This window comes from Cebus imitator, unplaced genomic scaffold, assembly GCF_001604975.1.
Source record: "Cebus imitator isolate Cc_AM_T3 unplaced genomic scaffold, Cebus_imitator-1.0 Scaffold446, whole genome shotgun sequence".
Classification (NCBI taxonomy): Eukaryota; Metazoa; Chordata; class Mammalia; order Primates; family Cebidae; genus Cebus; species Cebus imitator.
This window is the reverse complement of record NW_016107761.1, coordinates 711318-725430: the sequence shown is the minus strand read 5'-3', so window position 1 is coordinate 725430 and position 14113 is coordinate 711318. Positions and strand designations below refer to the sequence as shown.

The 14113-nt window shown below is 36.0% G+C and overlaps 1 protein-coding gene across 1 annotated transcript; it reads left to right on the top strand.

Annotated features, from left to right (window-relative positions):
• Positions 1–9449: 9449 nt before the first annotated feature.
• On the top strand, positions 9450–11996 carry TAS2R39 (taste 2 receptor member 39). Its single transcript, XM_017511313.2, has one exon. The coding sequence runs from the start codon at positions 9484–9486 to the stop codon at positions 10534–10536; it is 1053 nt and encodes a 350-aa protein (XP_017366802.1). The 5' UTR covers positions 9450–9483; the 3' UTR covers positions 10537–11996.
• The last annotated feature ends 2117 nt before the right edge of the window (positions 11997–14113 follow it).

Sequence of the window (14113 nt, the reverse complement as noted above, 5' to 3'; positions counted from 1 at the left end):
TCTGAAACACGGTGAAACTGCTAGACAGGAGGGTGGCTGTGGAGAACGGAGAGGCTCCCTGGTTCAAGATGAAACACCAGCCCCAAACTGTAAGACACAACATAGAAACCTAATGCCGAGCTACTGTTAAACTAATAGTATAATCTTAAAAGAGGCAGACATTTTTCAAAGGGGCAGAAATAAAAATAAATAAACAGGAAAAATAACCAATTGGAAATTTTGCAAGGGAAAAAGATATTCACTGAAGGTTTTAAAGACACAAATAAAAGGAATAAACTGTGAAATGGACCCAATAAAGAACACGGTTGTAAATTAGAATAAAATGTTAAAGAATTTTGTTAGAGCCAGAGAAATTTCCCATAAGGATATTAGTCTATGCCTTTTGCTCCAATGCCCTCTCTAGATTTAGCATTTGTCCTCTAACTTTAATTTTTAGTCTGCTCCGTTAAAATATGACAGGAAGGATTTAGCACTTTCATTTTGTATTCCAACTTCTGCCAAGGTCTTTTCTAGTAGTATATGAGCTACTCCCCTAAAAACCCAGCTGGATGTTCCCTATAGTTTCTGTGAACAGAAGGACGCTAAAACCTCTTTTTGAAGGACACTATCCAGGGAACTTGCTGCAAAAATAAAGTTCACTCCTAAGCAAGTGGCTCAGGATAGCCATCTCACTGCAGCCATAGATGGTAATGCGAAAGTAAACAATGTTGCTGCCAGGGCCAGCCCCACTCAGCAGCCCTGACATGGCTCTTGCTATGACCTGAGAACTCCATGAAACCTTCAGACTACTAATTGAAGAGAACAGTGGGGAAAATGAGAAATTATAGCTTAGCTGTACAGGAAAAGTGAGTAGGAAATAGAGGCTGAGCAGTCCCATCACAGAACAGATATAAAGAGAGGTCTGACTGTTCCTGTGATGATAATTTGTCATTTTTTGTAAGGCGTAAGTCTACAACTACTTATTTTATTATTTGACTTTTTTTTTCAATCAACTTTTTGGCATAATGAGCTCCAGAAAACAAAATGTATGATAATGAAAATTAACTAGTGAATTTTCATTTTTCAAGGAAGTTAATGATGAACATGTAACTTGCACGATATGTTTGTTGACATTTACCATCTATCATAATGGCTATTGAGAGGGGAGTCCCCCTCGCTTCCTTCTGTTTCCTGATCCCCACCCCGTCCCTCCCCTCCCCTCTGGTCCATATATGACAAGCCCACAACTAACATCATCCTCAATGATGGAAAACTAAAAGCTTTCTCTCTAAGATCAGGAACAAGACAAAGATGTACACTTTACCACTTCTTTAAACATAGTATTGAAAGTCCTAGATGGAGCAATTAGGCAAGAAATAAAAGACTTCTAAATGGGAAAGAAAGAAATATAATTCCAAGGTATACATTTTTAATTCCAAGATTTTTTTGTGTCTGTACAAAAAAGGAACTGAAACCTACTAATATGTTAATCCATCAGTAGAAGAAAAAATTCCCAATTACATGATGTCAGTTTTATATCAATTTTACCAGTCTTTCAAATAGAAAAATGAGTTAATTCAAATAATGGTTAGATTGTGTTCATCCAACACACGAAGTAAAAATAAAGCTTTTAAAAGTTCTTTCTGGCCCGGCACGGTGGCTCAAGCCTGTAATCCCAGCACTTTGGGAGGCCGAGGCGGGTGGATCACGAGGTCAGGAGATCGAGACCATCCTGGTCAACACGGTGAAACCCCGTCTCTACTAAAAGTACAAAAAATTAGCTGGGCATGGTGGCGCATGCCTGTAATCCCAGCTACTCAGGAGGCTGAGGCAGGAGAATTGCCTGAACCCAGGAGGCGGAGATTGCGGTGAGCCGAGATTGCGCCATTGCACTCCAGCCTGGGTAACAAGAGCGAAACTCCGTCCCAAAGGAAAAAAAAAAAAAAAGGTTCTTTCTAACCAAGTGCAGTGGCTCACACCTGTAATCTCAACATTTTAGGAGGCCAAGGCAGGTGGAGCCTCACCAACATGGTGACATCCCACCTTTACTAAAAATACAACAATTAGCTGGGTGTGGTGGTACACACCTGTAATCCCAGCTACTCAGGAGGCCGAGGCAGGAAAATCACTTGAACCTGGGAGGCGGAGGCTGCAGTGGGCCAAGATTGTGCCACTGCACTCCAGGCTGGGTGACAGAGTGAGGCTCTGTATCAAAAAAAAAAAAAGTTATTTCTGTTAAAGATGAAATATCTGACCTTTTAGTATGTACTATTGAAACTCATTTAAAAAGTAAAATTTTAAATTATTTGTTTTGCAGTTAGTTACAAACACAAGTTTTAGTGGGGCACAGTGTCACAGTAAAAACTTAGGGTCTTACTAAATTAAGAAATCTGTGAAATATAAAAACAATTGAAATCTTTTGTGGTACAAACATAAATAAAAATATTCAAGCAATCAGAGATACTTTATCAATCAAAACACAAGCTATAATTGATAAACTTTGCAAACTTTTTTATGTAGACAGAATAACTGACCTACTAAGCTTATATGATGAATCTCATCTTGAATACTAAAAACACTTCAGCATAGCAATACATGCATTCTCTCTTTTTGTTCCCTCTCATCAATCATTCTTTACATATGTTTTGAGTCTTTGAAGAAGTACTTTGTAAATGAACCAAAATTTCTTACAATTATATTGAATGTTTCCATAAACGATTTCTCTAAATTTTGATTGCTTTTGTGGAAAATTAGGGGGAAATATATAATCAAAGTATTAAACAAATGGAGCAAAAATGCTTCCGGTTTTAAAGCTTTGAGAAAATCACAATGATTAAAACACAACTTACAAATGGGAAGACACTGAATAATAACATTTATCCCTATAAAAGTAAGAAAGAAACTAAACAAATTAAGCCATGCATGCTCAGTGATGGAGAAGATAAATTTAAAAATTTAAAAATTATGCTAGAATATCTCATTTTTCTGGAAAGAACATTTGGGTGTAGTTACTATTTTTGATTGGATAAATAGATATTCTGTTATAATAAAGTTAAATTGAAGACTAGGTTTTGCACGATTTCGATCTGGCAAAACATTTAAAGGAATCACTAATAGAGAAAATATATTTGATTATTTTTGTCATAAAATATTTTAAAGAAAGGTTTTCTGAATGGAAGCTAAAATATTTACATAATTCAGTTTTTAAAAAGTTACAATTGAGAATAGCCTCCACGTAGCAGAACTTAAACTTAGCACACACTAGTTATCTCAACCTATAAAGAACTATTTTCTCAATATCAGAGAAGAGTCCATTGAGGTGTCAATAATTTCAAATGTGTTAACCATAAAATGCAACTTAAAGGAATACTGTAGGCAATTTCATAAAAATAAGAGCAATCAAAACAGGTATTTTTAAAAAATACATTATTCAGAAAAAAAATCAATGACATGGTATCAGAAATAAATATAACTAAAAAGCTCATTAAAGTACATTAATAAAGGCCAGGCATAGTGACTTATTCCTGTAATCTCAGTACTTTGGGAAGCCAAGGCAGAAAGACTGCTTGAGCCCAGGAGTTTGAGACCAGCCTGGGTAACATAGGGAGACCTCATTCCTATAAAAAATACAGAAATTAGCTGGGCATGCTGGTGCACGCCTGTAGTGCCAGTTACCGGGCTGAGGTGGGAGAGCCACTTGATCCCAAGAGGTGATGGTTGTAGTGAGCCAAGATCACGCCACTGCACTCCAGCCTAGGCACAGAGCAAAACCCTGTTTAAAATGTTCTTTTTTTTATTTTAAATTTAAAAATACATTAATATATAATAAAAATATTGTCTACTTATTTTTAATGTTCAGTGAATACAAAGAAGTTCTTTTTTTTTTTTTTTTTTTTTTTTTTTTTTGAGGGCAGGATATATAGTTTTTAGAAAGTTTTTATAGAATGCTTTTAGAATAGATCTACTTTATCAGACTACCAACAAGTAATAAAAGCAATTTTAGCCAATAAATGTGTATTTTAAATAATTATATAATTTTAATTATTCTTGCACTCTTTTTACTCTCAAAAGTATTTCATTTGCATGGTAAATTACATGGGTACCTTCAGAATATAAAATACAGAGACAAAAATATTAAAAACTTGCAAAAATAGTTAAGAAAAACTGAGTCTAACTGTAATTCCAGGTAAAGAGAATGGAAGAAAAGTCTGAGAAGCAGTATGTAAAGATATAACTGCTGCGCCAGGTGCAGTGGCTCACGCCCAACACTTTGGGAGGCCAAGGTGAGTGGATCACTTGAGGTCAGGAGTTTGAGACCAGATTGGTCAACATGGTGAAACCCTGTTTCTAGTAAAAATACAAAAATTAGCCAGGCATGGGCGTGTACCTGTAATCCCAGCTACTTGGGAGGCTGGGGCTGAGGCAGGAGAATCAGTTGAACCTGGGAGGCAGAGTTTTCAGTGAGCAGAGATCTCACCACTGCACTCCAGCCTGGGTAACAGAGCAAGACTCCATGCCGAAAAAGAAAAAAGAAGAAGGAAAAAGATACAATTACTGAAAGTTTTTCCATTAAAAAAAATATAGACAATGTTATATCTAGAGCCCCTTCTGAATGCCAAGCAAAACATATTAAATAATAATAATAATAAAGTCCAAACTACATTCATAGTAGAAAAACTGTAGAAAATTAAAGAAAAACAATCTTAAAATTAACCACAGTTATTGCTGAAAAGAATTTGCTCATTTTTCCAGAGGCTCCACTCACAGCAAAACAACTCTGAAAAGCATGAAGCAAATTGGAGGATTCACACTGACTTCAAGACTTATTATAACATTACAATAATTAAATGGTGTGTTTTTTACAAAAGGATGGATAGATAGATAGATAGATAGATAGATAAAATAGAAGAGACAGTGGAGAGATAGACCCACACAAACATAGTCAACTGATACTTGACAAGAGATGCAAGTCAATGTAATGGAGAAAGGATGCTTTTGACAACAAATGTTGTGGAACAATTGGATATTCATATACCAAAAATTAAAAACACCCAATCTGGACACATTCCTCATACCTTACACAAAAATTAATTCTAAATAGATCATCAACATAAATATGAAAGCTAAAATTATATAACTTCTCAAAGAAAACATGTATAGCTTTGGGTCTGGCACATTTTTATGACCAAACACCAAAAGCACAATCCACAAAAGAAAAATTGATAAATTGAATTTTACCAAAATTTAAAACTTGTATTCTGTGAAAAACATTAAGAGACTGGAAGGATAAGTCATACATATATACATATGTGTGTACATCTATATATATGTATATTTAAAGGTGAGTTTATGAAGTGTTAACTCACACCATCACTAGGTCCTACAATAGGCCATCTGGAAGCTGAGGAGCAAGGAGAGCCAGTCCAAGTTCCAAAACTGAAGAACTCGAAGTCCAATATTTCAGGGCAGGAAGCATCCAGCACAGGAGAAAGATGGAGGCTAAGCCAGTCTCTCTTTTTTACATTTTTCTGTCTGCTTCATATTCGCTGGCAGCTGATTAGATGATGCCCACCAGATTAAGGGTGGGTCTGCCTTTCCCAGCCCACTGGCTCAAATGTTAATTTCCTTTGGCAACACCCTCATAGACACACCCAGGATCAATACTTTGTATCCTTCAATCCAATCAAGTTGACACCCAGTGTTAACCATCACAACAAGCATATGAACAGATGCTCAACATCACTAGTCATTAGGGAAATGCAAATTAAAATTACAAAGAAATACCACTACAAATTTTTAAATGATTAAAAATTTTTTAAAAACATTTGACAATACCGAGTGCTGGTAAAAATGTGAAGCAACTGGAAAACTCTCATACATGGCTGGTAATAGCATAAACTACTCTAGAGAACAGTTTGGTAGTTTCTTACAAAGTTAAATACCTAGATCCTGGTGTGCAAATGCCATTCTCCAATAAAAGAATTAAGACTCCTTGAATAAATGGTTAATTCCAATGTTGGGGTGGGAAAAATGTGAGTTTGGAACATACCATGATGCCAGAAACTTAGGAAGTTCTTAAGAAAAAAAAAATGGAGTCATATTTAAAAGACATAAGAACCAATCTGAAACAGTTCCCAATTGCCAAAACTTCAGCAGGTTGAATAAAAAATAATAACAGTATTGGAGTGCGACAGAAATACAAAATTTAAAATAAAAATCAGTGAGTGCACAGGAACACAAATAAATGCTTGATGAAGTAAATAAATGGGAGAGAAGGAACAATTCTTTCTTAAAGAAGAATTCTAATTAATAAAGGTGATGGGAAAGAGGAAAACAAAAAATTATAATGCCACACTAACGTTAATTGCTGCAGGCAGCATGCCCTCATGAATACTCAAATTAGTGGACAAGAGTTTTAAGAAAAACAAGATATTTGCATAGCTTCAAAGTATGTCCTACAGAATCTTTCTGTGGTGGTAATTAAAATATGTCCACAAATTCATCAAGAGTTCTCCTCTGGCAGGTGAAGTTTCATTCATCTCCCCCATTGAGTGTGGGGCCAGACTTACTTATAATTGATAGAGTATAAAAGGAAAAATAAGAGTAACTTTATGGTGGAGAGACCTGTCAGATATCACCTTAACTAAGTGATTATGTTAACATCACCAGTAAAAGTCATTGACATCACATGTCCCTGCATTCAGAGGGGCACATCATCTCTGTGGTATTCTTCCCAAAATCCATTAACCTAGTCTAATTATGAGAAAACGTAAGACAAACTAAATCAAGGAATACTATAAAATACCTGACCAGGACTCTTCAAAACTGTCAAGGTCATAAAAGAAAAGAAAAGACCAAGAATTTGTTTCCAATTGAAAGAGACGAAAGAAACAATGATTAATTACAATGTGGTGTCCTGGACTGGCTCTTGAAACAGAAGAAAGGACATTAGTGGAAAAACTAGAAAAATCCAAACGAAGCCAAAAGTTGAGCTGATAGTATTGTAACAATGCCGGTTTCCTACTTTTGATCATTGCACCATGATTATGTAAGATGTAAAAATTAGTGGAAGCGGAGTGAAGGGTGTATGAAAATTCTCTGTATTATCTTTACAACTCATCGCTATGTCAAAAGTTATTTCACAATAATAAGTTAAAAATATAACCAAAATAAACTGGACTTTTAAAAGCTATTCCCTATGTCCTTAATGGGTCAGAATTTTCTTCATGAGCTTTCCTTAATTATTAGGTTGGTGCACAAGCAATTGTGGTTTTCGCTTTTTAAGTAATGACAAAAACCGCAATTACTTGTGCACCAACCTAATATTAGAAACACCCACTTGAATCTATCCAACATGTATTTAGGAAATTGGATGTGCCATTTAGGAACTGGTCCAACAGTGTTACTTTAAGAAGATCATCTTTTCACCCAGAAAGGTTATTTCATCCCCCCTCAGATTGTCCCTGGAAATTTCCATGAATGAAACTTTCCATTGCAGGAAGCACCTCTTTCATAAGCTGTGGCAAGCAGAACGTCTTCTGCAATGCCTTTGGTGTTTGTGGCCCCAGCTCCTGCCCACGGCCTCTGCAGCATCCCATGCTGTGAAGGCAGACCCTGTCTGAGCTCTTTCTCATCCTGCTGCTCTGTCTCTGCTTCCCCTTCCTTTGTCCTCTCTGTCGCCCACGAGTGTTTCTTACATAGACGTTCTCCACAGTCTGCTGTGTTCTCACTCATCCTCACTGTTTATACTCTGACCCTCAATTTAGGCATAGGATCTGCAGATTTTCAAATCTGAGGAGAGGCGGAACAGCCGTTTCTCCTCATGTCTCTCATAAAGAGCTTCTCTGAGCTGATGGTCTTCATAAGGCCATTCATTAACCCAGCATTATGCACTGCCTCCTGTGTGTCAGGCACAGGCTAGGAGCTGGGAGTGGGATACAAGGATAAGCAAATCAAATGAGGAGGGACGAAACAGCCTCTTAAGTGACCATGTACTGTTTCTCCTCACACTCTGAGAAGCCTGGATCAGCAGAAGTAGGAGAAAGTCAGTGGCAAAAAAAATCGTCTTTAAAACCAAACTGAAGGTCCTGAGATACTACAGGCCTGCTTGTGCAAATGGGTAGAAACAAGCAGAGAGAAGCAGTTACCTTTTATGCTGTATTCAAGGGAAATATTTGTTCAGGAATACAGATTTTCAAATGAGATGCTAAAATTCATAACCACTCACCTAAAATCATTAATCAAGCCAGAAAACTTTTAAAAGTTCTTGCTTTGTTTTTAAAAAGCTTTAAGTAAAAACCAAATGTAGAGATTTTCTGAGACTTCTCACCTGCAAACCTTAGAATTACTTCATCATTACTTTAGAGTTATATACATTCATAAAAATTAATTTACTCTGAAATGAAAAGTCCATTTTATCATTATGTGTCCGATGCTGATGTTTTAAAATCAGAAAAACTTCCCTAAGATAAAAGTGATACTTTTTGCCTTTCTTTTGGTCTTAATATTCCAAAATTAGATGAATTGGAGCATTGCTTTTACTCTCAGGTTCAATAGCTTACCTTGTTCAGAACTAGGGAGTTTTTCCTTCAACTCTTATTTTCCTAGTTTTGCTTAAAATGAAAGGTGAGAGAGAGAGAGAGAGAGAGAGAGAGAGTGTGTGTGTGTGTGTGTGTGTGTGTATGACCCTATGTATGATCATTTATGTATAATTAAATTTATTACCTCTCAAGTAATTTACTTTGAAAAGAGAGTCCTATCTCTTGAAAATTAGTGTCTTCTTGCTTTACTGATTTTTCTTTAAAGGGTGAGGACATAAAAGGCTACCAGGAAAAAAATATCACAGTCGAATCAACCCTGCATTTACTCTTAAGCACACAAAAGAATCCACAGGTTGAGGTAGCATAACATAGTGGGTAAGGGGAGGAACTCTAGGACCAGGTGACTTGGGTTTCAATCCCAGTTCTATCACTTTCTAGTTGTGTGACGTTGGCCAAGTTATTTAACCTCTGTATGCCTCAGTTTCTTCATCTGCAAAACGGAGGTAATAAAAGTACATGCTATGCTCATAAGGCTGTTGTGAAGTTTAAATGTAGTAATTATAAATAAATCACTTGAACATTTCCTAGCACAAAATACAAAGTGCATTTGTGTGCGTGTGTGTGTGTGTGTGTGTGTGTGTGTAGCAGTTACTATTTTCAATCATTTTCTGCAGTCACAAGGTGAAACTAAGTTAAATGATGACTCAGTCAACCAATGTTCAGATTAACTGAAGCTACCAAAGAACATGGACCTCAGTACCATGTTAGCTGCTTTTAAAGAGAGTGTGCTCAAGCACTTCCCTGGGCCTCATTATTGAACTAATACCAACATGTTCAAAAATAGGGAGAGGATTAGAAACAAAATCCTTCCAACATTTGCATCTCTAGATGTAGAGCTAAGGATTCTGAAATAAACAAATGGAGTGAATTTGGAAATGATGCATCAACTGCTTCCTCCTATGACATGAATACTGGGAGTTATCAAGAATCTGCCAACCAAACACTAGGGAGATATTTTCTTCCAGACACCAAAGAGAAGCAACAGCTCAGGATGACTAAACTCTGCGATCCCCCAGAAAGTAAATTGTCACCATTTCTCATCACCTTACTGTTAGCAGTTTTACTTGCTGAATACCTCATCGGTATCATTGCAAATGGATTCATCACGGCTATACATGCAGCTGAATGGGTTCAAAATAAGGCAGTTTCCACAAGTGGCAGGATCCTGGTTTTCCTGTGTATATCCAGAATAGCTCTCCAAAGCTTCATGATGTTGGAAATTACCATCAGCTCAAACTTCCTAAGTTTTTATTATGAAGATGCTGTATATTATACATTCAAAATAAGTTTTATATTCTTAAATTTTTGTACCCTGTGGTTTGCTGCCTGGCTTAGTTTCTTCTATTTTGTGAAGATTGCCAATTTCTCCTACCCACTTTTCCTCAAGTTGAGGTGGAGAATTTCTGGATTGATGCCCTGGCTTCTATGGCTGTCCGTGTTTATTTCCTTCAGTCACAGCATGTTCTGCATCAACGTCTGCACTATGTATTGTAACAATTCTTTACCTATGCATTCCTTCAACTCCACTAAGAAAAAGTACTTCTCTGAGACCAATGTGGTCAGCCTGGCTTTTTTCTATAACCTGGGGATTGTGGTTCCTCTGATCATGTTCATCCTGGCAGCCACCCTGCTGATCCTCTCTCTCAAGAGACACACCCTATACATGGGAAGCAATGCCACAGGGTCCAGGGACCCCAGCATGGAGGCTCACATGGGGGCCATCAAAGCCACCAGCTACTTTCTCATTCTCTACATTTTCAATGCAGTTGCTCTGTTTATCTACCTGTCCAACATCTTTGACATCTACAGTCTGTGGAATATTTTGTGCCAGATCATCATGGCTGCCTACCCTGCCAGTCATTCAATTCTACTGATTCAGGATAACCCTGGACTCAGAAGAGCCTGGAAGCGGCTTCAGCTTCGACTTCATCTTTACCCAAAACAGTGGACTCTGTGACCAGCACCCAAGAAGACCACAGGACCTAGATCTCTCTCTTCTCTCCTCTTTTCTTCTCCAGCCCTGATCTGACCCTTTCATCTGATGTGGTTTTTTATACAGGAGACTGATCATTTCTCTTTTGCTTCGTGGGTACAATCTTAGTGGTGCTTGTCGTATTCTTTACCTGAGCCCTCTACCTCTGCTGGCTCTGTCTAAAGCAGTAATTCTATGCACTGGTTACACATTAGAATCTCTAGGGTTCATTTTTTAAAATACCAATCTTCATACCCAATCTCAGCTCTATTAAGTCAGAATTTCTAGTGTTAGACAATTGTCCAAGTTCTCCAGGTGATTCTGCTGTGCAGCAGGGTTGTATAGCCACCAAAATAGAAGAATGTTCTGAAACTTGAGTTTCTGACAACTCTCTTTCTCCCTCCACATGCCTTTTAGATTACTTGGGAAGTTTTCTGAGCAGAAATTTAAAATGCATTTATCTCCATCTTCCAAAGATATAACCAAAATAATGTGGAACTATCTATCAAAATTAATAATGCATAAAACATCTTTCAACCTAAAAATTACTAAGAATTTTTTTCTAAGCATGGTTGGGTATACATAAGCAAAAATATGTACAAGAGGATCTTCATAGCTGCACTATTCATTCATGAGGGGAATTGAATGTCTGAAATGAATATTATGTTAATCTTTTTAAATGAGATAGATACATGTATCCTGAGATGAAAAGATTTCCAATACATAGTACAAAGAGCAAGGAGATATTTTATGATTCCTTTTGTATTTCTTTTTTTCATAATATTTATATATTTGTGTGCATATATATGTACATACAGTTTCTGGACAAATATACCAAAAACCAATTCACAGAGGGCTTCTGAGTGGTGTCATTGGGTATCTGGGGAATAAATGAAATAGTTACAATTTATTTTATGCCTTTATGCATTGTTTGAACTACTTAGAACACATATTCACTAATTTCAAAATTTTGAAAGATTTATATTGATTTTTATTAGAAAGAGAAATGGTAAGTAAAAAAGATTTGAGAGAAAGGATTGTGCACATTGATTTATTGATTGACTCTCTCACTATTGGTTTTTATTAAAAATGCAAACAAATCACAAATTAAGCATTAAGCGAATCACTCTCCTATCACTACCTCTTATTTTTCCATTTTATTTGCTCAAGGGTTGCCATGGAAACATCACAGGCTTTCAATCCATTGACACCTCTATATTCTCTGTCCCTCTATCAGGCCTCTCCTCTCTTCCTTTCATATTCAGTTTGGATTATTGGTCAATCATTATACTTACCCTTCAAAAATATCTTTGACATTTACAGATGAAATGAGCTGCATCTGTGATTTGCTTTAAAATAATCCAGCACAGGGCAAAGGAGTAGAGAATGGGGAGGTTTAGATTATTCTTATGCTAATGCTTTTTTAAAACAAGGCTTCTGGCATGTGAAGTTCTTCATACATTCTATTTCAGAATATGTTTGAAAATTTCCCTAATATAATTTTTACATAAATGAATCATACAATAACTCTAATTTTCTGATGCTCCTAAATGTGAAATAATCCCACATTTAAATGACTATTTAACATTCTGTGTTTGCTTCTAAGCCACTGAGTGTTACTCGAGAGTATTTCATAACTGGATGAGCTCAAGTTCCTACAAATTCATGCTCTTCAGCCTCAAATAAGTAACTTCATTGAGCATTTCCATCCCATATTTCCCTAGAGAAGTCACTCATTAAGTCTCCACAGTGACTATCTCACATCTTTTCCACAGTCTTCAAACTTTCAACCTCTCTTCTCCCTGACCCATTTCAGCCCTTGAAATCTTTGACAGGCAACAATAGGACAATCCTCTTTTTCCCATTAGCAAATCTACTAATCCACCAATTTCTGCCTATGTCCCCAATATTTCAATAGAAAGAGTGCTTTCAATGAAAGCAAATTATTAGACACATTTTAACTATGTTCTCCTCCCTCTATATATTTTCTTCCTCCAAGTTTCACTTTTCTATGTGTTTTGGTTTCTTTTCTTTCATGATTGAGTCTTTCCTTAAATATCTGATGATCTTTGAATGTCAGCACTAAAAAGTCAATTGCCAAATTTTAAAAATTCATTTTTAAACATCTTTTAGAATATAAAATTTATATTAAAACCTCTATGTGAAAGGCAGCTCAAAATTAGAACATCCAAAGTTGGGTTCTTAATTTTCCCCTTGAAACACATTTCCCTCTCAGTTTTCTCCAACTTATTAAATAGTGCCACATTATTTCCACTGGTGAAGCCAGATGTTAGGAACCATCTATGGCTGTGTCTTCTGTCTTACTCACTTCATGTAATTCATCAGTAAGTCCCTTGCTTCTGTCCTGTGACATGTATAAGTAGAGGATCATTCAGTTACTAGTTGAACAAGTATTGGCTGAACACCAACTATGTGGCATATTCTCTTCCAGGTACTATGTATGCAATGACAGGGCTCTTGTCATCATGAATCTTCTACTCTAGTGGAAAAGGACTGATAATAACAACCTAGAATGAATAGCACATCATGGTGGCCATGTTAGATCAGCCCAGTCAGGAAGAGCATGGATGAGTAAATAAGATATAAAGAAGTAATTGTTAAAAATATAAGTCTAGATAGGAGGAATAAGTTCTAGAGCTCCACAGCACTGGAGGGTGACTTATAGTTAACAATAATTTATCATGTATTTTCAAATTGCTAGAAGAGAGGATTTTGAATGTTTCCAACACGAAATGTCTGACGTGATAGCTATGCAGATTACTATGATTTGATCATCCCATATTGTATATATGTACCCAAATATCACTGGGTCCCATAAATATGTACAATTACTACATGTTAACTAAAAATAAAACAAAACTATGAAAATAAAACATTGTAAATATAAACCAAACATTTAGGATAATTACAAAATAAATCTAAGGAAATCAGAACATATGAAATGTTGATTTGATAAATAAAAGATTAAAAAAGTTAAAATGGACACAAAAACTGGTTCATTGAAAAATGACAGTAAAATTGGCATCATTAGCTTATATAATCAAGAAAGAAAAAAGGCATAAATACACAAAATAAGACATGAAGGAAAAATAACTACAAATCCGAGAAATTCCAGTACTTTTAAGAAACTATTTTGTTTAACTCTGCACTACAGTTTGAAGATATAGATAAGATAGATGTTCCTAGAAAAATATATTTACTAAAATTGACTTGAAGAAAATCTAAGCAGAATGATCATCACAGTTGAGCTAGAAAAAGTTGTGAAGAGCCTATCCTCAAGTAATACTGGCACCAGATGTTCACAAGGGAATTCTATCAACTTTTTAAAAGCAGATAATATCAAGGCTGTGTAAATTGTTTCACAGCATGAAAGTTAAAGGAAGCTTCCAAATTTGTTTTGTGAAATAAATATAATTGAGATATCAAAACCTAACAAAAACTGGCTCCCAGAAAACTACAAATAAATCTCACTTATCCGTATTTATGCAAAAATACTAAATACAGAATACAGGTTTATTCCATAAAAGTAAAGCTGGTTTAA

What these genes read in the sequence shown, in the direction of transcription:
- TAS2R39 (XM_017511313.2), top strand. Translation starts at nt 9,484, where the DNA reads ATGAATACTGGGAGTTATCAAGAATCTGCCAACCAAACACTAGGGAGA.